At 33.8% G+C, this 24,926-nt stretch overlaps 2 protein-coding genes and 1 pseudogene across 2 annotated transcripts; all 3 read left to right on the top strand.

Annotated features, from left to right (window-relative positions):
* The first annotated feature begins 580 nt into the window (after window positions 1–580).
* On the top strand, window positions 581–5,249 carry LOC116142220. The gene is made up of 4 exons (XM_031427655.1): window positions 581–992; window positions 3,900–4,004; window positions 4,221–4,277; window positions 4,704–5,249. Exons 1-4 carry the CDS (start codon window positions 666–668, stop codon window positions 5,031–5,033), a joined length of 819 nt encoding a protein of 272 aa, XP_031283515.1. The 5' UTR covers window positions 581–665; the 3' UTR covers window positions 5,034–5,249.
* Window positions 5,250–6,413: 1,164 nt separating this feature from the next.
* Window positions 6,414–16,460, top strand: LOC116142273 (annotated as a pseudogene).
* Window positions 16,461–24,353: 7,893 nt separating this feature from the next.
* On the top strand, window positions 24,354–24,746 carry LOC116142274 (S-protein homolog 1). Its single transcript, XM_031427714.1, has one exon. The coding sequence runs from the start codon at window positions 24,354–24,356 to the stop codon at window positions 24,744–24,746; it is 393 nt and encodes a 130-aa protein (XP_031283574.1).
* The last annotated feature ends 180 nt before the right edge of the window (window positions 24,747–24,926 follow it).

Consider the following 24,926-nt stretch of genomic DNA (forward strand, 5'->3'; position numbering starts at 1 on the left):
ATCAAAAATTCGGTTCAGTTAGTAACCAGTTCAAGGGAGAAACCGGATCAGTTTCAATTTGCAATTTCCCTTGAACCAGAAAATCGGTTCGGTTAGTAAAATGGACAATCCAGTTCGGTTAACCGGATTTCCACACCACTAATACAAACTAAGTACACATACTCTTGGTTGATTACAAACTAATGTGGTATAATTCTTTTATCGGTACATTATTAATCTAATAATCTATATATGTTTAAGCATTTATTGCATTGATTTTTTTTTTTTATATAAACTCATATAAATATATTGAACAAAAAGTTTGTATTTATAATATTCTAATAAATACTTAATATATTAAATAATACAAACGAACACGTCACTTGTTTGTGGTCTTCCCATATATCTTATATTTTAAATTATTTTTACGCATTAATTACACGCAATTTGTTCATTAAAAATCTAATACGTAAATTTCAAGGGGGTCTTTGTAAGGTTTTGTAATTTTGAGGGGATGGGGTATCAGGGGAAAAGTGTTTTTCTTCCAAAAAAAAAAAAAAAAAAAGAGTGCACGATAACGTCACCACTAGCCACACATCGATCCCGTGCGGCCGTGCCTCGCTCTCACTTCACTCTCTCCTCTCTCGCTCGCACTCTCTCTCCGCGTGGCCTTCACTTCCCCTCGCATGTCACCGAGCGAAGATCAAGAAGTCCGTGAAATGGAAAAAGAAAACGACATCGTAGAGGAGAAGGAAATTGTGGTTTTAGAGAGGAGAGGAAAGAAAAGGAAGAGGAAGAGAAATAGAAAGCGAAAGAGGAACAAGAGGAGAAAGCGAGAGAAAGAAGAAGAAGAAGAAGGTTTTGAGAATGTAAAGGATCCACTGGAGATGTTTGGTAGAGACATAATGTTGATGATACTAAACAACCTCGACGCACGCAGCGTGGCACTATCTCTCCTCGTCTCTCGTGCCTGGTACGATGTTGCTTCCAGCGACGCCGTTTGGACCTCCAAGGTTTTTTTAACCTTTTCTTTATCTTTACCTAATTTCATAGTTCGCTTTTAATTCATCCTTATCTTATTGATTTTTCAATTTTCATAATTTCTTTTTTGTAATTCGGTAAATTTAGTTCATTTAGTTCGGAGTTTGACTTATAATTCGTAGTAAATTGTTCTTTTAGGGAAATTATTTCATGCGGGAGGTATGATATAAACTTAGTAATATGATATGGCGTATTATGTGAAATCTGTAACAATTTTAAGTCGAATGCATTATGCATGTGTTCTTTTAGCACTTTCTTAGCTGCCAATATTTATCTATATGAAGAAGAAACGTTTGGCTCATATTTGAATTTGTTGTATGATTTGATAAGATCTTAGTTGGTTTCATGCTGCTGTTATTACTCTGTACTGTAATTCAGTTTCCTTTAGCAGTTTATCTACACGTTTGAGATTGATTTTAGTTATGATCATGGAACTGTTGGTAATCTAGTTTTTTACGAGATATTGGTTAATAGTTAATTCGGTTGTAAATGCATCTAGAGACAGTTAAGCTCCATCTTGCTGCATTTGTGGGCAAATGTTATCTCTGATCTTGGGTTCAACTCTTTTGCTTCTTCCCTTTAGCTTACTGGAAGAAATTTCATGGTGTTGTTGGATGAAAGAAAATATCCCTTTACCTTCTTTTGGTAGTTTTTGAAGCCCTCGATCCATTAAGGTATTCTTTATTGTGTAAAAACTGTCATTTAGGTGTTATATCAAGACGTGAGTTCTCTTAACTTATAAGAAGGACATGATTCTTCCTTTTTATAGGACTCGCTACATTTTGTGATGTATCCGTTTCATGTTTGAAGAAAATTGGAAGAGGGACAGAAGAGTCAAATTTTATTTGAAGGATTATCTTTTATGCAAAGATGATGAGATTTGTGTAAAGAATAGATTTTGCAGCCTGGATTTCCAAGTATGGAACAGTTGACATGATGTTGATAAGTTGAGCATAATGCAGGTGTAAAGACTTCACATAGGAGTTGATCACTTGTGAAGTTACTTTACGTGCTACCATTGCTTCAGCCAGTGATTTGGAATTTTCATTGCTGTAAATTCATCAGAGAAAATGTGGCTTAGAGTTTGCAATATATGGAATATTTTTGAGTTAATGCAGAACATCACAGGGGTTGACAAGCTTTGTTTATCAATGTTAAGTGATTGGGTAATCATCAAGAACTATGGATAATTAACTTAAGCATCTATATATGTAGGAGGTTCTATAACACTTAGCCCCCCTTTATGTAAAAAATATCAATACACATTGTTTCATTTTGAGTAATTACATTATATTTAGCTGAAGTGCTAGCTTATTTCAGCGAAAAGTAATAATGTTTATAAAATGTTATAATAACTATTTCCAATATGGTCTTTGTCACCTTGGGCCTATATCATAAGGATTTTAGTCAAATTTGGGATGTGAATAGTCTGAATAGCCTGCTTTCTGATTATCATTTTCATGATGTAAGAAGTCAATATGGAGGTGGAGATGTTGACAAATAACATACTAGTGTATAACCCAAGTTTGATATATGTAGCAACTAAGTGGATATGTTTAAATGATATAAATAAGGCATGATGTACAGTGACAGCAGACTTTGAAATTTGGATTTGCTGATATTGCAACAAACAAAATTTTTTCTTCTAGAGATGTGCTGATATTGTCAGAAACGACATTCTTATCTTCTAGATTGGTTTGACTACTATTTTACTGATTTATGATGAGTACCAAGAGAATTATGTTTTGCAATGTGAGTAGACTTTGAATAGATAATATTGCTTTTAATAACAGCTGAATGATGGATGATGTGGGAGAATAGCATACTATCGCAGAACATTCATCTATGCTGGTTTAGTCTCAATGGAATCCTCCTTAGCTTGTGAACTGACATGGTCTCTGTTGTCCAATTTATGCTAAGTGGAATTTAAATTGCTTGTAATAGTGTTTTGTATTTTGTTTTTGCTCACTGTAATTTAAAGTATTCTGTTTTCTATTTTGTGTTTTCTCACTGTAATATAAAGTTTTTCGAATAAATTGAATGTCTTTTAATATACTTGGCATTATGCTGGAGAGTGCTAAGAGAAGGAAGAATTAACTTTTTCGTGTACTGAGTCATTGCATTGGTTGAAATCCTTGGCTTTATTTATTTTTTAAATATGAAATAAGAAAGTTGTGAAAGTGTACCTAATGTAATACTAGTATAAAAGAGTAGGTGGAGTGAAAGTTACAAGGGTATTGAGGTGGATTCTTGTGCCTTGATGAGAACAGAACAATGTGGAACTCTAGCACCCTCTCACATCTTGGGAAAAAGTGGAAACAGAGATTAAAATAAATGTGAAAATTAGTGGGAAGTATAACTTTACTTGTTGATTCAATTGCATAGATACTTTATCAGCCTGCTTGCTGCCCTTCTTGGGGGTTTGATGATGACTGCAGGCCTATAAATTTTTGGTGAGTTTAGACTTCTTATTAATTTAAGATTTTCAATTTGCCATTCTGATTGCTCTGAAATCTTGTCTATAGTTTCTAAACTTGAATACTTGGTGAGATACTGGTAAATTTGCCTCATTGCATTTTGTGACTGACAATTGCCATGTTGCTTCTTTGAGCATGATTTGGTAGTTTTGCACTATGAATCACAAGGGATAGTGTGAATGCTTCTGCTGGATTTTAGAGCCCTGTGGTCCAAGTTGCTTTTTTCTCACTGCTTGATTTTTTGGATTAATTTTAGGACAACTATAATTGTTTTTAGTTCATTTGAGTGATTAAAGCAAGTTCCTGTCTATTGTAAAGTTGTTATAGTGATTAAAGCAACAAACAGTTGTACTTATAAATGGCTGTTTAAAAATATTTACTTAACTCTCATGTTCTTTTCAGTGTAAGGAACTATGGTGCGGGAAAGCACACATACCTCGCTTGGCACAAGTCCGGGGATTATCAAAATTGGCAGCATACTCATTATCTGTAATGGATGGCAGACGTGTGAGTACTGAGCAATCTCTGATTCTCCATTTTGCAGTCAAGCAATCTCCAATCTCCAATCTCCTCTCCTCTCTCTCTGTCTCTCTTTCTCTCACACACACACCCAAACAAGAGTGTACAAAGACACAAAAAACGTGCAGTCACATAGAATATGTTTGCACACACTTCGTACACTAACTAATTTTTTTTTTTTTTTTTTTAAATAAATTTTTTTAGGCTCGTATCATGAGGGAAGATCTATGTGATCATGTTTGGGAGTTTCATTTTAACAAGGTATGTGTTTTTATGGTTTTTAGGAGTCTGAAATGACCCAGTCAATGAAATTTGTTGCCGATTAATATTGTGCTCATTATTAAAACTCTTATGTATCAGTAAGTAGTTAATTTAACAGGTTGAAGCTTGTATGAGCTTGAAATATGGACAACAATGGAAATATATAGGATTACTTCTGCTTGTAAGTCAGATACTCACTCACATATTATCACAAGAGTAAATGATGTTTCGTGTTCGACAAATTTTCTTAACATGCTCTAAGTGAGGTAGGGTTTTGATTAGTGTCACTACCTTCCTCTCTAGTTTTCTATTACAAAATTCAAGCATGTTTGTACCACCATATAGTTTCATTTATCTCCTTATCACCAATCTCTTCATGAAAGCCAAACTGATCTATTAATGTTACGAATGTTATCATGCTTTCAGGTGGCACCAGATTATTGGCGTAATCTTGACCCCTACTGGAAGGGCACTGGCCCCCCCATGCGCCGCTACTTTCATCCAGATGGGAGCCAAACAGCAGATCCTGGTGACAAGGTGTGGGGTGGTCATGAATGCTGCTATTCAATCATTACTAGTTTTGTTGGTAAAGGAAAGATTAGGGAGCACTATGTTAGGATAAACCGGTGGCTCCGGATGTTTATTTCCCGGAAGCAAGACTGGAGCTGGGAAATGTCCAACAGCCTCTACTGCTACACCAGCATTCCTGATGCCGACAAGGAAGGTGGCACTGGACCCGTGTTTGCAGTTGCATAGATGTCTTTCTGCTGTTAATTTGGATGCAAAAGTTATATGCATAATTTGATGTAAATTTGTAAATGGTGGTAAAGTAGTAGCTACTAATGAGTTTTAGCCAGAGGCTTAGTAGTTACTTTTGTGCTTTCTGTATAAATAATAAATTGCACTGGTACTGGAAGTTTGTATATTTGCATAGACTCAAAAGAATTGAATTTTATACGCATAAAGCTTTTTAGATTATGACCCAGTTTACAACTATTGAATTAAAGCATTATCAATCATTGATATGGTACGGTACCTAACGTAGTAATGTTATCAAAATAATTGGCTGAATACTAAAACTTTAACTATTCCATCTTATACATATTTCTATTCCAGATTCTGCTACACATTTTGGCGCTTCAAAAGTCGTTAACCACTTAACCTAACAGAACCTCAACGCCGTTACTAAAGATTTCGCTTCACCGTATATAAAACCCCTCTAAACCCCTTCACCTTGTCCCCTGATTTTACTTGGGGTTAGTTTTGGATTATTGTAGCTTTAAGCTTAATTAGCTTAGACTCAACTTTGGAAATAATCAACTTTGAAAATAATTTGGGGATATGTTTGGTAAACCATAATGTAAAATAGATTTTGAAATTGCTTTGGTATGTATGATAACCAAAAAAAGACATTTTATATCTTAAAACATTTTTGTAGTTCTATTTTGTATTTTGATAAGTGTTTCATAAATATTTAAAAATGTATTGGAGTAATTTATATTTAATTAATTAATATTTAAATAATAGTTTCTTTAAAAAAATTCAAAATAGTTGATTGTTTGGTGCTAGTCAACAATTGTTGGTCGTCGGTCAACACTAGTCAAGGGTATAGCTCGTTGATGCCACCTTCAATCCCAATGGGATTGAAAAGTTTCGATCAGTTGGTTTCACCGGATTCCAACACTTCATTTGGCCGCAAAATACTATGAAAGATTCGGTCGCCTTTTGTGGCCAAATGGAATCTCGGAATTTGGTGAAACAAATTCCTGTAGATCAGTTTTTCCTTGTCCTAATAGGACCATTAGTTACACCAAAGCGCCATCTTTTTCATGCGCTGACTGTCAATCAACGGTGATTGACCTATTGTTGACCAATAGTTGACCACCGCCAGTCGTGCTAGCAACAATTGCCATTTTAGTTTTTCTTTTTACTATGTAAATAAATTATGAAATTATTTATTCACTGAATAAAAGTTTATGTTGTAATTAAACAAATTATGTAAGGGTATACTTATGTTCTTTTTGTTCTTCTTCTTCTTAAGATCCCCATCCTCAAATCCATTACCATCTGATCCTTCTCACCATTCTCTTCAAACCCTCAAATCTTTTCTTATTCAATGAATCGTAAAATTTTAAAATGGTCCCAATTCCCGATTCTGGTTTCAGTTTTAGTTCTTACAAGGGTGGAACCAAAACCGAAACTGCACAGTGTCGGTTCCAATTTTTTCAAAACCGAAACCGACCTTATGACAATCGGTTCCCTAACCGAAACCGAAACCGGGTACTTGCCGGTTCTAATTCTATCCTAATTTTTTGCCCACCCCTAGATGGTGTTAGGGTTTTGGGGGTTGGTTGATTACTTTTTAAAACTTCTAAGGTTAAGTGATTAAAAAATTGATAATTACCCGAAAACCTTGACTTTTGAAAACTATAAGGTGATATAAGAAGCGCAATAGATGGCACAAACTTTCTCATTTCATTCACGATGTAAATGTATAGAAATACAAAGAGAGGGACCTACAATTATGTCCCAAAAAATTAAGCCCCTTTTTAAAAGAAGCATTATGTGGCAATTGGCATACAGTTAAGCTACGGGTTTACTGATGGAAGTATTTAAAGAAAATTGATTACAAGGGTAGGAGGTTTTAAAGTACTTACGACTTAGAAGACAATACTTATTATTTATTATTTTAAGCGTATTTAACATGTTTTCTTCTTAAAATGTTAATAAATGAATGATGACAAAAATAACAATAGTTTGTCTTCTTATGCATTTTTGGCTATCTAGCAATTAATTCATGACTATAAATAATTATATATTCTTTACTTTGTCTGATAATAAACTTGAATCATGAGTTTATCCAAGGCAAACATTCTTCTTATTCTGGTTTTGTCAATCTCCATCTCCATGGGCATAGCTCAAACTCTAGCTCCTTCGGCAGATATAAACATGAGGCTTATCATATTAAAATTCAAGGTTCACATAATCAAAGTATTTTTAAGCAACAAGAAACCTTTTATCATTAACTGCTATTCTAGAGATGATGATCTTAGAGAACATACCCTTTGGATGAATAATTCGTTTAAATTTCATTTGTGTTTAATTAGGTTTACTTATTTTTGGGTTTTTTTTCAATGGAACTCTCATTATAAGAGAATGGAAGTTTTCTAGCTTGATGATGAATATAACTTATATTTTGATACTGCTAATTGTTATTGGTTTGTTAATGAGGATGGATCCTATTTAAGCGCAAATAATGTTACGTGGTGTCATAGAAATGAATGGGATCCATGATATATACCTAGTTGTTCAAAAAAATTAAAGAAGTTTCTTAATAAAAGTTATTGACTAATCAGTTGTTTGTTTGATGGTATTTTCACTTTGTTGTATAAAATGCAAATGTTCTGGAAATTAAACCCTAATTTTATGAAGGTTTAGAGTTGTTGAATCTGAAATTATATTACCAGAAAAAGCAATTAAAAAAATTCATACACATTAAATTACAAAACCCTAATTTTAGTACACAATTAAATGATTTGTTAAATTTGTGTTATATATAGTATAACCTATATAAATTAATAATATTGGGACCATATAAATTCTATTAATTAAAAGAGGTAGTAATTAATCGATAAATTAATAATTTATTAATTTATAGTGTATTTAATCAACTAAAAATTTATTGTACTTTTGTATTTAATTAAATAATATTCATTGTATATAATAAATTCATTGCACTTATGTACTTAATTAAATAATATTCGTTGTATATAATTGCACTGATTTAATTAAATGTATTCAACCAAAAAAAAAAAAAAAAAAAATATGCGTACATAATTTAATTGAATTAAATGTATTCATTGTACTTGATATCTTTTATTTTATTAAATGTATTCAACGAATTATATTAAAAATAATATTTATATAAACAAATACAAAGTCTTATTTTATTTCATAATTACAATAGCTTCCCATATAAAAAGTATTAAAAATCAACCATGACAGATGGGATGCGTAAACATTGTAAGGCATTATGTGAGGAGTAATGCTATGGACATCGAAATTTTACACCGAAATTTTGTACCAAAAGACATGGCAACTAGTCAGATGTGACCATGCTGGAGTCTTTCGTGAATGAACGACCGTCCAACATTTATGGACGCCCGCCTATATTTAATGGACTCCCGTTCATATGATACGGACGGACGTCCATATAAATGGATGCCCATCCAAAAAAATTTAAAAGAAAAATAATAGACGCCGGTCCAAAAAATTTTAAAAGCAAAATAATGGGCGTCTGTGATTATTGGATGGGCGTCTGTGATTATTAGACGGCCATTCACCTATAATGGATGCCCGTCCATGAGAAAATAACAATGGATTCTCGTTTATATAATATGGACGAGAGTCCATTTACTATGGACGAGCGTTCACCTAGAATGGGCGTCCGTCTATTGTTTAAAATTAAAAAAAAAAACTTAAAACAAAAATTATGGACGTTCATCCATATATTATATGGATGGACGTCCATATTCAATGGACATGCGTCCCTTTTAGATGGACGCCTGTCCATTGTTTAATTTAAAAAAAATTAAGTCTCAATCCAAAAAGTAAATGTCGATATCTTCATTAAATTTTTGTCTATATTCAAAGTAATTGGACAAGAGTTATAAGAATATGGCACTAACTCAATTAGGATTCATAATTAATGCATTAAATAAATTTAAAATTTAAAGTTTGTTAATATTAAAAGATGGACGCCTGTCCTTATAACAATTTAGGCTAAATTTGTTTAGTTTAAACTATGAACTAGCGTCCATTCTAGATGGACAGCCATCCATATAATATGGACGGGAGTCCATTTTAAATGAACAGTCGTCCATATTTGATAGACAACCGTTCATTCGCAGAATATCTGTTAACGTGATACGTGACTCGTCTGATTCAGTAGACACATTGTTCGGTGTAAAAATTTGGTACAAAACGTCGATGTCTATAGCATTTTTCTTATGCGAGTATAGTAAAGAGCATCCCACATGCACTAGAAAAGAATTGCAACAATGGGTTTCTGAAAAATTTCACTTGAAAGTTAGTCAAGGTACAATATCAAATACATTCAAGCGATCATTAGATTATCTTTTGGTTGACTTAGAAAAAGGTGGTCATGCTAAGCGACACAAACCATCAAAATTTCCAGACATGGAGAAGGCTGTTTATGAGTGGTTTCTTCAATACCAAGATCGTGTGAATATAACAGAAGAGCTAATCTTGGAAAAGGCAAAAGAGATTATGACCCCAAAACAACAACAGAGATGACTGAAAACTATGGAGAACAAGTAATACAAAAAAACCATCACTGAGTTGTATTAAGATTCAAATACTAGATAAGTGATACGATAATCACCACCGAATCATATCAAGATTCTTGTACTAAATTAATTGAAATAACTACAAAAGTTTTCAATAATTCATTAAAATAATAATTAACTAAAAACTACCGCATTAAAGACTACGATGATCTTCATTTATAATAGAATTAACCCTAACTAGTTAGGAAAGCAATAAACCTAATTATTTAAAACAAATCTTATTGAAATATGGAAAACTTCTAAAACAAGAAATTTATTAGAACTACTAAAATAAAATAAGAATTTAGGAGTAGGAAAGTCTAAATATAAGGAAATAATATAATATTTTTTCCTAAAGAATTTTAATAATATATTTTCTTCATCATTCTCCTCCACTAGTTGGAAATTGGCTCTCAAATTTCTGGTACGAATATCTTCATCTTCAGCTTGCATTAATCGAAATTTTTTTAAGTTCATCTTTGGGTAATATGCATGAAGAACTTTAAATTTTCTTGCTTTTGTAACAATATCCATCCAATAGTTACACCAGAGCGCCATCTTTTTCATGCGCTGACTGTCAATCAAGGGTGATTGACCTATTGTTGACCAATAGTTGACCACCACCAATAGTGCTAGCAACCATTGCCATTTTAGTTTTTCTTTTTACTATATAAATATATTATGAAATTATTTATTCACTTAATAAAAGTTTATTTTGTAATTAAACAAATTATGTAAGGGTATACTTATCTTCTTTTTCTTCTTCTTCTTCTTAAGATCCCCATCCCCAAATCCTTTACCATCTGATCCTTCTCACCGTTCTCTTTAAACCCTCAAATCTTTTCTTATTCAATGAATCGTAAAATTTTAAAATGGTCCTGATTCCCGATTTTGGTTTCAGTTTTAGTTCTTGCAGGGGTGGAACCAAAACTGAAATCGTACAATGTCGGTTCCAATTTTTTCAAAACCGAAACCGACCTCATGACAATCGGTTCCCTAACCGAAACCGGAACCGGGTACTCGCCGGATCTAATTCTATCCTAATTTTTTGCCCACCCCTAGATGGTGTTAGGGTTTTGGGGGTTGGTTGATTACTTTTTAAAACTTCTAAGGTTAAGTGATTAAAAAATTGATAATTACTCGAAAACCTTGATTTTTGAAAACTATAAGGTGGATAATTGATTTTCTCATTTTATGAAATGAGTATAGTTGACTGTAACATTAGTAAATTTGCACGATATAAGAAGCGCAATAGATGGCACAAGCTTTCTCATTTCATTCAGGATGTAAATGTATAGAAATACAAAGAGAGGGACCTACAGAAATTAAGCCCCTTTTTAAAAGAAGCATTATGTGGCAATTGGCAAACAGTTAAGCTACGGGTTTATTGACGGAAGTATTTAATGAAAATTGATTACAACGGTAGGAGGTTTTAAAGTACTTACGACTTAGAAGACAATACTTATTATTTATTATTTTAAGCGTATTTAACATGTTTTCTTCTTAAAATGTTTTAAATGTTACTAAATGAATGATGACAAAAATAACAATGGTTTGTCTTCTTATGCATTTTTGGCTATCTGGCAATTAATTCATGGCTCTATAAATAATTATATATTCTTTACTTTGTCTTATAATAAACTTGAATCATGAGTTTATCCAAGGCAAACATTCTTCTTATTCAGGTTTTGTCAATCTCCATCTCCATGGGCATAGCTCAAACTCTAGCTCCTTCGGCAGATATAAACATGAGGCTTAACAGATTAAAATTCAAGGTTCACACAATCAATCGATTTTTAAGCAACAAGAAACCCCTTATCATTAACTGCTATTCTAGAGACGATGATCTTAGAGAACATACCCTTTAGATGAATAATTCGTTTAAATTTCATTCGTCTTTAATTAGCTTTACTCATTTTTTGGTTCTTTTTCAATGGGACTCTCATTATAAGAGAATGAAAGTTTTCTAGCTTGATGATGAATATAACTTATATTTTGATACTGCTAATTGTTATTGGTTTGTTAATGAGGATGGATCATATTTAAGTGCAAATAATGTTACGTGGTATCATAGAAATGACTGGAATCCATGATATGTATTTAATTGTTCAAATAAATTAAAGAAGTTTCTTAATAAAAGTTATTGACTAATCAGTTGTTTGATGGTATTTTCACTTTGTTGTCTCAGGTTTAAAATTTTATATTATATACAGTACAATAAGATGCAAATGTCCTGGAAATTAAACCCTAATTTTATGAAGGTGTAGAGTTGTTGAATCTGAAATTATATTACTAGAAAAGCAATTAAAAAAATTCATACACATTAAATTACAAAACCCTAATTTCAGTACACAATTAAATGATTTGTTAAATTTGTGTTATATATAGTATAACCTATATAAATTAATAACATCGGGACTATATAAATTTTATTAATTAAAAGAGGTATTAATTAATCGATAAATTAATAATTTATTAATTTATAGAGTATGTTTACGATGAACATATATTTAATCAACTAAAAATTCATTGTACTTATGCATTTAATTAAATAATATTCATTGTATATAATAAATTCATTGTACTTATGTACTTAGTTAAATAATATTCGTTGTATATAATTGCATTAATTTAATTAAATGTATTCAACCAAAAAAATAAAAATAAAAATATGCATACATAATTTAATTGAATTAAATGTATTCATTGTATTGTACTTGATATCTTTTATTGTATTAAATGTATTCAACGAATTAGATTAAAAATAATATTTATATGAACAAATACAAAGTCTTATTATGTTTCATAATTACAATAGCTTCCCATATAAAAATTGTTAAAAATCAACCATGACAGATGGGAATATGGGATGCGTAAACGCCGTAAAGCATTATGCGAGTATAGTAAAGAACATGCACTTGAAAAGAATTGCAACAATGGGTTTCTGAAAAATTTCACTTGAAAGTTAGTCAAGGTACAATATCAAATACATTCAAGCGCTCATCAGATTATCTTTTGGTTGACTTAGAAAAAGGTGGTCATGCTAAGCTAAGCGACACAACCCATCAAAATTTCCAGACATGGAGAAGGCTGTTTATGAGTGGTTTCTTCGATACCAAGATGGTGTGAATATAACAGAAGAGCTAATCTTGGAAAAGGCAGAAGAGACTATGATGCCAAAACAACAGCAGAAGAGACTATGATGCCAAAACAACAGCAGAGATGACTGAAAACTATGGAGCACAAGTAATACAAAAAAACCGTCACTGAGTTGTGTTAAGATTCAAATATTGGATAAGTGATACGATAATCACCACCAAATCGTATCAAGATTCGGATACTAGATTAATTGAAATAATCACAAAAGTTCTCAATAATTCATTAAAATAATAATTCACTAAAAACTACCGCCTTAAAGGCTACGATGATCTTTATTTATATTAGAATTAACCTTAACTAGTTAGGAAAGCAATAAACCTAATTATTTAAAACAAATCTTATTCAAATATGGAAAACTTCTAAAACGAGAAATCTAAAATTTAATTAGAACTACTAAAATAAAATAAGAATTTAGGAATAGAAAAGTCTAAATATAAGGAAATAATATAATATTTTTTCCTAAAGAATTTTAATAATATATTTTCTTCATCGTTCTCCTCCACTAGTTGGAAATTCGCTCTCAAATTTCTGGTACGAATATCTTCATCTTCAACTTGCATTAATCGAAATTTCTTTAAGTTCATCTTTAGGTAATATGCATGAAGAACTTTAAATTTTCCTGCTTTTGTAACAATATCCATCCAACCAGCCCAATAATGGAAAACAAAATCATAAAGCAAAATCTCTTGTAGCCTTATCTTGTTATAATAATTAGAAGTGTTCAAAAGAACCGGTTGGAACCGGAACCGGCATGTACCCTGGGTTTGGTTCCGGTTCCTACCCAGAACCAATCGTCAATGGGTAGGTTCCGGTTCCAAATTTTTGGAACCGTTATTGTGCGGTTCCGGTTCCGGTTCCTATAGTTAGGAACTAGAACCGAAACCAGAAACCAGGAACCGAGACTAATATAAAATAAAATTAAATATTAGGGGGGTTAATAAAAACTTTTGTAGAAAAAGTAATGTGAATACATTTATATTTATATTTCATAACATTTAAAGTAAGTTGGTTTGACTTTTGAGAATCTATCTTTACAAAGTAATGGAGTTTGTAATTTTGAATTTTGAATTTTAAATTTTAAATTTTAAATGTTATTTTTGTTAACAAGTGCCAGGTGGGGGGGTATTTGTAAGTTTTAAGGGTTTTTTGCCATTTTAAAAACTTTTGGGGGGTCCTTGTAATTTTACCAAAACAGGAACTGGAACCATTGTTACAGGTTCTGGTTCTGGGTACCTAGGAACCAGAACCGTCGTTTCCGGTTCTGGTTCCAAATTTCAAGGAACCATCAGTTTCGGTTCCGATTCCGGTTGCTTCAAAAAGTGTAGGGTAACTGAAATCGAACACCCCTAATAATAATCATGCATGTCCGCAACACGATTAACGATAGAGGAACTTGTTTCTTAAACAGTCTTCTGCAGCCCCAAATCTTGAAACATTGATTCTTCAATAATATCTTCATCAAATTTCGGCAACTCACCATGATCATCAAAATAATAAGAGTCTGTTTGGCTGAGCTTATGAAAATTAGCTTATAAAGAGCAGCCTATAAACAACTAGTGCTTATAAGCTAATTTGAGCTTATAAATATTTGAAATTTTAAGCAGTTATGTGTTTGGTTAAAATACTTATAAGTGACTGATAAATAGTTGACGCGTTTGGTAAAATGTGGCTTATAAATATATTTTATCATTAAAATGACTAAAAATGATACTATATTATTTTGTCAATTGATAAATTATACAATGAAATTTTAAAATTAAATAGGGGTAATGTGGTAATATACTTGGTCAAACTAGCTTATAAGCTGCAAATATATATATATACATCCCCCCAACTTATTTTTTTTTTCCAAAAAAGTTATAAATAAATATGTCAGCTTAATTTTAGAGCTTATAAGCTGGTTTGTAAGTTGGTTTGGCCAGCCTATAAGCTTAGACAAACATCCCCTAAAAGTGATCACTATTGTTAACCTCAACGTCATCACCAAAAATATCTTCAAACTCTTCTTCCTTCTCAAGTCACTTTTGGAGATCTTGAACTTGCCTCCTCAGATTGTCGATCTCTACATTTCACTGGTCATGTTGCGATCAACAATGTCTTCCCTAGGAGCCACTCCACAACCCTTGCCGCGACCTCGCCTACCTCAACTATGATTTTGTTCAGTCATCGATAACAAACCTAAAGCTCTGCTATCAAATGCTGCTAAAATAATCAAGAGATGACTGAACATATGAAACGATGATGTGTTAACTACCACCAAATTATATCAAGATTCGAATATTGAATTAATTGAAATAGCTACAAAAGGTTCTCAATAATTCATTAAAATAATAATTCACAAAAAAACTACCACCTTTAAGGCTACAATGACCTTTATTTATACTAAAATTAAGACTAATAATTAAAACAAATCTTATTCTAATATGGAAAACTTATAAAACAAGAAATCTAATTTAATTAGAACTACTAAAGTTAAATAAGAATTTAGGAATATGAAAGTCTAAATATAAGAAAATAATATCATCTTTTTTTCTAAAGAACTTTAATAATATATTTTCTGCATCAGACTATGAAAATATTAAACCCTGAAGAGACTTCAGAATTCAATTTTTCTCAAGGTTGGCTTGAGAAGTTCAAGTTAAGACAGGGTGGTATTAAGTCATTTTGTCGTTTTGGGGAAAGTGGATCAGTTGATAGTTGATACACAAGACATGGAGAAGAAATTGGAGTCCATAAGGGAAAAATTAGATCAGTTCGCCATGAAAGATGTTTTCAATATGGATGGAACAAGATTGTTTTACAGGTTACAACCTCATCACTCTCTTGCAACAAAGCAACTTGAAGGAAAAAAACAAGACAAAGAAAGGCTTACTATTGTTGTTTGTTGTATTGAGGATGGCTCAGAAAAACTTCCTCTATGGATCATCGGAAAGTATGCAAACCCACGCTGCTTCAAGAATGTAAACATGAACAACTTGAATTGTCAATACCGTGCCAACAAAAGATTGTGGATGATTGGGGTGCTCTTTGAGGAATATATTCGGTGGTTTGTCAAAAGAATGTGTAGGAGAAAAATTCTTTTGGTGATAGATAATTGTCCACCCCATCCAAAAAATATTGAAAGATTACAAAATGTTGAGCTATTTTTTTTAGCCACCCAACATGACATCAAAAATCCAACCATGTGATCTGGGGATAGTAAGAGCTTTCAAGATGCATTATCGTAGACGATTTTACCGTAGAATTTTGGAGGGCTATGAACTGGAGGAAACCAATCCAGAAAAAAATAAATGTTTTGGCTGCAATCAATCTTGCAGTCTCAGCTTGGACAATAAATGTTTAGGCAAAGACAATAGCAAATTGTTTTCGACATTGCAAAATTCGTTCTGTGGAAGAAATAGCCTCAGAGAACTTAAATGAATCCTTAGATGAAGAAGGCATTCATGAACTTGAGACAATAATCAAAGATTTGGGTTATCCTGATAGAATGGATGCAAATTACCTCTTGGATTACCCGAGTGAAAATGATGCAAGTTCACCAGTTTCAAGTTTAGGAGAAATCGTTGCTAACATCACTGAAAATCCTGATTCTGACAAAGCTGAGGTTGATACAATAGCTTTCGAGTGTGTTACGCGCGTGCAAGGAAGCACTCAAAGCATCAACAATACTTTCTAATTTTTTATTCCAATTCAAGAATTTAACCCTAAAACTTTTAGATGCAATGAGAAAAATTAGAGATGAGATTCCATAAGATTTAAATTTCAAGAAAAAAATAAGTAATAATAAAGTCATATTTTAATAAAATAACATTGTCAATTAACAAATTATTTATTTATGATATGAACGGGACCACAAAGTTATGTAAGGTTTTCCATAAAAGTATTGTTTTATTAATTTAACCTACTAGCCCAATTCGGGACAGCAAGAAATTATTATATAATAGAGGTTATTAGTTTATCGAATATTAATTTATAGAGGTTATACTGTCTGTGCACAATTAATGTCCAATTAATCTCTATTTATGATGTTAATATCTATCTATAGATGATAAATATGTAACAGTTTTTTATTTTATTACATTATTACTATCCTTTATGTTACATAGTAAAAACCTAAAAATGGTAAGTAATTATTTAGTGTGTAAAGTACTTTTCATCAATAAATGACTTGAATCTTTTAGATATCAAATAATAAATGTAACTTACCATTTCTTGATTTCTAAACTATATCTATCTGCTTGTCGGAAAAAAAAAAAAAAAAAAAAAAACTGTATTTTATGTGTACAAGTTTACATAATTTTCCAATTAATCATTTTATTAAATCATACCACTAAGATCTAAAATAAAATAACAATAATACTATATTTACAAAGAAATCTTACAAAGATTTGCATACAAAGTGAAGTGGAAAAAAATAAATGGAATAGTGAAACAAAAAGTCAAACTCATTAAATTCACTCTTCCATTCATTTTTTGCCACATTACTTTGTATGAAGATCTTTGTAAAATTTCTTTGTAAGTGTAGCAGTACTCATAAAATAATACCTAATAGAGTAAACGACATGTTCCCACCCAAAGATTAGCGAATTCCAGGTTCCCACACCTAGTTTCATTTATTCCAATTTCCGCCCTTAAATTAACAGAAAATCATTTAATTTAACGTTTAAAGGGTAAAATGGTAATTTGAATTACATTAAATCTTAAATAAAAATAAAAATTTCAACATAACCCTTTACATCTCAAATTTCTTTCACAAGCACCCCTCATCACTCCTCTCCCTCATGACAATTACAAAAAATTAGATCTGGCCGAATTTCGTCCTTGTTGGACATCACGCAACCACCACTAGCTTCTCCCACTCATCCCCAATAAAATCCATCCATCCCCCAGCCTCGTTCGCCTCCATTTTGGCCGGATCTAAGCCTTTTCTTCACTATTTTCCCCTTCGCTGTGGCTGCCGGAAAAATCCAAATCTAGCCCGATTTTGGCGTCGTTTGATAGCATCGCCACCACCACTAGCTTCCCCCACTCACCCTCGACATAACCCATCCATCCCTCAGCCTCGTCCGCCTCCATTTTGGCCGGATCTAAGCCTTTTATCATCAATTTTTCCCTCTCTTACAGCTGTCGAAAAACCCAGATCTAGTGGGATTCCGATGCCGTTTGACATCACCACCACTAGCCTCCCCCACTCATCTCTGACAAAAGCTATCCATCTCCTAACCTCGTTCGCCTCCATTTTGGCCAGATCTGAGCCTTTTATCTGCAATTTTCCCTTTCCTCGCAACTGTTGGAAAAATCCAGATGTAGCCGGATTCCAATACCGTTTGACATCACCATCACCACCTTCCCCCACTCCTCCCCGACAAAACCCATCCATCTCCTAGCCTTGCCTACCTCCATTTTGACCGAATCTGAGTCTTTTATCCCTATTTTCCCTTCCCTTGCGGCTGCTAGAAAAATCCAAATCTATTTGGGGTTAAAAAATAATTTACTAACTTATTTGTAAAGGTAGCTCGATAATAGCAGTTTCCATATTGTGTTAGAATCCAAAAATCATTCACGGTGTTAATTTAAGGGTGGGAACTTGGATTTTTGCTAATCTTTGGGTGGGAACACATCGTTTACTCTACCTAATATTGTTTGACTTGACAATTCTCTATATGTCATTTATTTCTTATAAATTTTTCTCTTATATATCAGGGACACCATCATAAATTTGGAATGAATTAAATAGCCATGAACTTTATCGCTTAAGTAATTTAACACATGTCGCTTAAGAGATAAGTCTATATCACTTAAGCGATAAACTTATATCGCTTAACCGAATAGTCATTTAATAAAAAGTTTCAAACTTCATAGTTATTTAATTCATTTCAAACTTAAAATGATATTTTAATTAATTTTCCCGACATTCTTTTTTAAAGTGAAAGGAGTATTAAGTTAATAAAGGGGTCTTAATAATTTTTACTTTTTACTATAGTAACTTTAAATTTAGCTATTAATTTTTATTTTTTTTTTTGGCTGAAATTTATTCAAATTAGAAAGACACGCAACATAATAATTGCACAAAATTTTAAATTTTCATAGAAATGACGTGAAAATAATGGAAAGAGTGCATGAAAGAGAGAAATTTTGAGAGAGAAGGTGGGAAAAATTTGAATCTTATGCACCAGTCTAATATTCACTTCTTTCTATTTTGAATGAAATTCAACCATTTAAAATATATAATTTTAAAATTTAATGTACGAATAATAAAAGGAAAGACTTATAACATACACTAAGAGAATTTTTCTAAATATAATTGAAGTAGTGAGAAAAAGAGAAAGCAGAGTGAGAGAAGAGAAAAGAGTACCCAGAGAGAGACGCAAGAATATTAAACTTGTATATTGGAAGATGATTGTTCATATTACACTTCACATGATTTATACACCTTTACATAACTAATTCAGGAAGCTTCTTGATCAATTTACAATACGTGAGAGAGTGACAACACAGCAAACAAAGGACCATAGAGAATATTAGTTTGTTAGAGACCTGGCAGATGGAGACACATGTCACTAGTGTTGTCTCCCTAGATTGTTGCCATCTGTCCAAGGTCCATCTTCTTCACATTCCCCCTTAAACTAAGGTCTCTGTGTAGGACCTTAAGTTTGTTTCTAATCCATTCAAAGTGGTTCTTAGGACTTGGCTTTGTGAATATGTCTGTTACCTGTTCTTTTGATGAAATGTAACTGACTTCAACGTCTCAATTACTCACCATTTCTCTTATAAAATGAATGTCCACCTCAATGTGTTTGGTTTTCCCGTGTAAGATAGGATTCAAAGTGAGAGCTGCGGCACTAACATTATCACACCAGATTCTTGGTGTTGAAGGAATCCATATTCTCAATTCTGAGAACAAAGAAGTTAGCCAGGCTATTTCGGCTCCAGCTTGAGCAAGAGCTCTGTACTCACTTTCAGTGCTTGATTTGGACACCCCTCTCTGTTTCCTTGAGCTCCATGCTACTAGATTTCCATTTAGCATAATACAATAGCCTCCTGTAAACTTCCTATCCTCAATGTCACCAGCCTAATCTACATTAGAGTAGGCTTGGATTTCACACTTTCCCCCTAGGTTGTAGAGAAGGCCATACTCTGAAGTTCCTTTTAAATACCTTAGGATCCTTTTAACTGCCTGTCAATGATCTTCAAAAGGATGTTGCATAAATTGACTCAACTTGTTCACACTATATGCAATGTCAGGTCTTGTAATTGTTGCATATTGCAGAGACCCTATTACGCCCTTATATAAGGAAGGATTTGGCAGAGACTTTCCTTCGTTACTTGTAAATTTGTGCCCAGTGATCATTGGTGTAGGACATGATTTACTCAGCTCCATATGAGATTTAATAAGAAGGTCCTAGATATGTTTGCATTGAGACAAGTGCATTGAGGACCCTTGTCTATTTACTTCAATTCCTAAGAAGTAGGATAGCTCTCCCATGTCCTTTAAAGCAAACTTGTTTTTCAATTCTTAAACAACTTGATTTATCAGATGGCTTGAACTTCCAGTGATGACGATGTTGTCCACATACACCAAAAGGATTATTAAGTCTTTCCCTCGGTGTAGGTAAAAGAGAGATGAGTCAGTTTTTGATCCCTTGAAGTCCCAGCTTTTAAGAGCTTCTGTGAGTTTGTGGAACCAGGCTCTAGGGGTCTGTTTGAGTCCATAAAGTGCCTTATTGAGTTTGCATATGAAGTTTGGATGTCTTGGATCCTCAAAACCTTCTGGTTGGTCCATGAAAATATCCTTGGTGAGTTCTCCATTGAGGAAGGCATTGTTGATGTCCACTTGTCTTGTTTCCCAATTTAGTGTTGTGGTTAAGCTTAACACTGATCTGATTGTGTTACATTTCACAATAGGGCTGAAAGTCTCAAAGTAATCTACTCCTATAGTCTGTAGAAATCCCTTGGCCACTAGTCTTGCCTTGTATCTTGACACACTTCCATCTGCATTGTATTTTATTTTGTAAATCCACTTGCACCCCACAGTCTTGGTGTTTGAGTTTCTTGGTACCAAGGTCCAGGTTTGGTTTTTACATAGTGCAGTGAATTCATCTTTCATGGCTCCTTTCCATTTCGGATGATTTAGAGCATCTTAAGTGCATGATGGAGTTAGGACAGTGTCAGAAGTCACTTGGAAAACCTTAGGCTTATAAATTCCAGCCTTGGCTCTTGTCACCATGGGGTGTGTGTTTTCGGGAGCTTCTCCTTGAGTGGTTTCATCAGATTCTATTAGTTCATCATTGATTACAGGAGTTTGATCATTGTCTGGAGGATTGGATTGAGCTTGATTGGATGGATTATCACAATTTTGAGACAGAGAAGGTGGTGAACTTATACTTGAGGAGTTGCCTTTGGTGGACTGCTCACTGTTGAACCATCAAACTGGTGGAGATTCATGCTATTGTAGGTTGTTAGGAATTGGGTGGTAAGGGTTGTGTTTGAAATGTTGTTCAGACTTTGTGGCAGCTTGTTCATGATTTTGTTGAAGGAAAGTCATGTTCATAAAAAATCACATCTCTAGAAATATAAACTCTACCAGTTTCATGCAAGCACATGAAGCCTTTGTGGTTTGGGTTGTAGCCACTGAAGATACACTTGCTGGTGTGGAAATCAAACTTGTGTCTATTGTAGGCTCTCAGGTATGGATAGTAAGCACATCCGAAGCACCTAAGGAAGCTGTAATAGGGTCTACTTTGAGTAAGTTTTTCATAGGGTCATAGATTGTCAATGACTGGAGAAGACATTCTGTTTATGAGGTATGCAGAGGTGAGGAAAGCTTCTCACCAATAATCCAAAGGCATGCTACCTTGGGCTAAGAGGGTTAGACCAGTTTCTACAAGGTGCCTATGCTTCCTTTCTATTTTGCCATTTTGATAGTGAGTATGTGGGCAGGAGAATCTATGGACAATTCCATTTTCTTTGAGAAAATGGGAGAGGGCAATGAACTCTCCTCCCATATCTGTTTGAATGGTTTTGATAGGCTTGTTGAATTGTTTTTCTGCCATGGTTTTAAACTGTTTAAAAACGTCTAAGGTCTGGGATTTTAGAGTGATAGGATAAAGCCATGTGTATCTTGAGTAATCATCTAGGATACTAAGGTAGTACCTAGCTCCATTGGCTGCAAATATAGGTGTTGGACCCCATAGGTCAGCATGAATTAGTTATAGAGGATGACTTGATTTTTTATGAGAATTCGGGTAGTGAATTTCATGCATTTTCCCTAGCTCACATGCTTGGCAGAAATTTAGATGAGAGGTCTTCTTGGAGTTGTGAATTTTGATGGAGCATGACTTTAGGATATGGTTTAGAGTATTAAGGTTTGGATGTCCAAAACGTCTACGCAGTAGGTCAAGTGTGACTTTGTCATTGACACAAGAATTTGAATCAGACAAAATTTCATTAATGTGATCCTTTCCAAGTTTACAATGAGCAGAGATAAGGTTTGTTTCTTTTTCAGTAACTAGGAAGGAATTGTGTTGAAAATCAACTTCTTGGAAAGCTAAAAGTGAGATAGCACTGGACCTTTTTTCCTTAGGGTTTTTCAATCTTGTTCCAGTGTGATGGTTCAACTTGTGGAGCCCTTCATTAGCCACTCATTCCAGTAGAGTTGTCTCCTTCTTGTCCTTGATGGAACAATATTTCCCATGAAATAGTACACAAAGATTATTATCAGTGGTGAGTTAAGATACACTCAAGAGATTTTTAGTGATTTTAGGGACAACTAAAATGTTCTTTAGTCATATTGGAGTAGAGCAAGAAGAGTTTAGGAAGCCCTTACCATAATGGGTTATGTTGAGAGCTTGGCCATTTCCCACCGTTACCTTATCTGGTCCTTGGTATTCACTTTTTAGGCTTAAGTTGTTTAAGTTGTTGGTGATGTGTGTTGATGCTCCACTGTCCATGTACCATCCCCTTTCACTTGAGTATTCGGATGGTGGAAATGGTTGGCTGGAGGCTGCAACATAAACTTGATTTGGTGCTCCTTGGTTCTGGTTTGCTGGATTTGGAGGAGCAAAGTTTCTATCATATCGGTGATAGCAAACTTCGACTGAATGGCCATATTTTAGAAACAGCTGGCAGGTTGGTCTGGTCCCAGAACCATTCCTATTTCCAGAATTTTTGGATTTGCCCCTGCTTCTTCCTCTGTTGGCTTGGTTCCTATTGTAGTAATTAGGACTTTGTTGAGTTGAAAATTGTCTTGGGTTGTTGCTTTTGGCAAACTAAGCGGAAGGATTTTGTTGCACCTCAAATGTTAAGTTGGTGTGCATCCTTTCCAATCTGGATTCATGGTTGAGAAGCAAGGTGTAAGTCTCTTGCAATGAGGGAAGAGTTCTGAGAGAGGTGGCAATTGAAACCACACTTTCGAACTCAATCCCCAGTCCACCTAATATTTGCAAGATGAGTTCCTCTTCCAGGATAGTGTGGCCAGCCAGATTCGACTCATCTGCAATATCCTTCATTTTATCAAAAAATTCAGTTACTTTCAATTGCCCTTTCGTGGTGTTTTGGAGCTGGAGTTTCAGGTGAAGGACTCTAGCTTGTGACTGAGCTTCATAGAATTTTTTGAGGCTGTCCCAGACTTCTTGAGAGGTGTTGCACTTGTTGATTTTTCTCAAAATACCATCTGAGATGGTGGAAAGCAGCCAGCCGAGGAGGGCCTGGTCCTGCCTTTTCCAAATTAGATAATCTGGATTTGGTAAGTTGATAGTTTCTGTTGTCCCTGGACTTGGTGTGAGGAAGGGAGCTGGTTTTGGTTTAGTTCCATCAATCAGGCCCTCAAGATCATTGGCTCTGATCGGAGGTATTACCTAAGTCTTCCATGAAAGATAGTTTTTGAGATCAAGCTTAGTGGGTACAGTGAAGTTGAAGTTGGAAGGTTGAAACGTGTTTGAAGGTGTGGTGTTGGTGGCATTTATAGTTTGTGGAGAAGAGGTGTTGGAATCACTAGGAGTGGAGTCTACCATCTTCTTCTTACTTGCTCTGATACCAAGTGAGAAAAAGAGAAAGCAGAGTGAGAGACGAGAAAGGAGTACCCAGAGAGAGACGCAAGAATATTAAGCTTGTATATTGGAAGATGATTGTTCATATTACACTTCACGTGATTTATACACCTTTACATAACTAATTTAGGAAGCTTCCTGATCAATTTACAATACGTGGAGAGTGACAGCACAGCAAACAAAGAACCACAGAGAATATTAGTTTGTTAAAGACCTGGCGAATTTGTTAGAGACCTGGCAAATGGAGACACATGTCACCAGTGTTGTCTCCCTGGATTGTTGCCATCTGTCCAAGGTCCATCTTCATCACAGAAGTGTTAACAAATAGACATTATGAAGTTCTTAATACTTGTAACCAGCATTTACTAGCAATTATTACATGCCCATATATATCTCTCAAGGAATCATTAAAATACTATACAAGAAAACCACCCAATTTTGCAAAAATCTCTTCAAGCATGAGTTACTCTGGGGTAAATTTTCTTCTCATTGTTGTTCTATCAATATCAATTTCAATCCACATGGCTCAAACACCAACTTCTTCAGAAGAAGTTGACAAGTTTTTTCGACATTATTTCAAGGTTCACATAATCAATGGATTTAAGAGCAATGAAAAGCCTTTTATTATTCATTGTTATTCACATGACGATGATCTCGGAGAGCATACCCTTTGGATGAAAGGTGAATTCAAGTTTAAATTTGGTGTACACATGATTATACCACCTACTTATTTCTGGTGCGACATGCAATGGGGCACAAAGAAGAAGAGAATCGATGTTTTCACCATGGATACTGAAGCTGCTGTCTGCAGTGACACTGGGAATTGCTTTTGGCTTGTTAAAGAGACTGGATTCTATTTAAGCAAGGATCAAAATCAATGGGTGAAGATGTACTACTGGCCATTTGATGTGTAAGCTATTTTAATTGCTAACAATTGAAATAAATAAAAAATTTTATAAATGAAGGCAAAGTTACTCTACTATTTTAATTAGATTTTCATGGGGCCTTGTCAATTAAAATTTGGGTTGTTATTAAAATCGAACCCTCATACAAAAATTATGCCCCTGTTTGTTTCATTCTTTTGAATCATTTTT

This window comes from Pistacia vera, unplaced genomic scaffold, assembly GCF_008641045.1.
Source record: "Pistacia vera cultivar Batoury unplaced genomic scaffold, PisVer_v2 Contig406, whole genome shotgun sequence".
NCBI classification, from domain to species: domain Eukaryota; kingdom Viridiplantae; phylum Streptophyta; class Magnoliopsida; order Sapindales; family Anacardiaceae; genus Pistacia; species Pistacia vera.

What these genes read in the sequence shown, in the direction of transcription:
- LOC116142220 (XM_031427655.1), top strand. Translation starts at nt 666, where the DNA reads ATGTCACCGAGCGAAGATCAAGAAGTCCGTGAAATGGAAAAAGAAAAC. An exon ending in ACGCCGTTTGGACCTCCAAG is followed by an intron (nt 993 to 3,899) that starts GTTTTTTTAACC and finishes TGTTCTTTTCAG; the next exon opens with TGTAAGGAACTATGGTGCGG. An exon ending in GGGAGTTTCATTTTAACAAG is followed by an intron (nt 4,278 to 4,703) that starts GTATGTGTTTTT and finishes TCATGCTTTCAG; the next exon opens with GTGGCACCAGATTATTGGCG.
- LOC116142274 (XM_031427714.1), top strand. Translation starts at nt 24,354, where the DNA reads ATGGCTCAAACACCAACTTCTTCAGAAGAAGTTGACAAGTTTTTTCGA.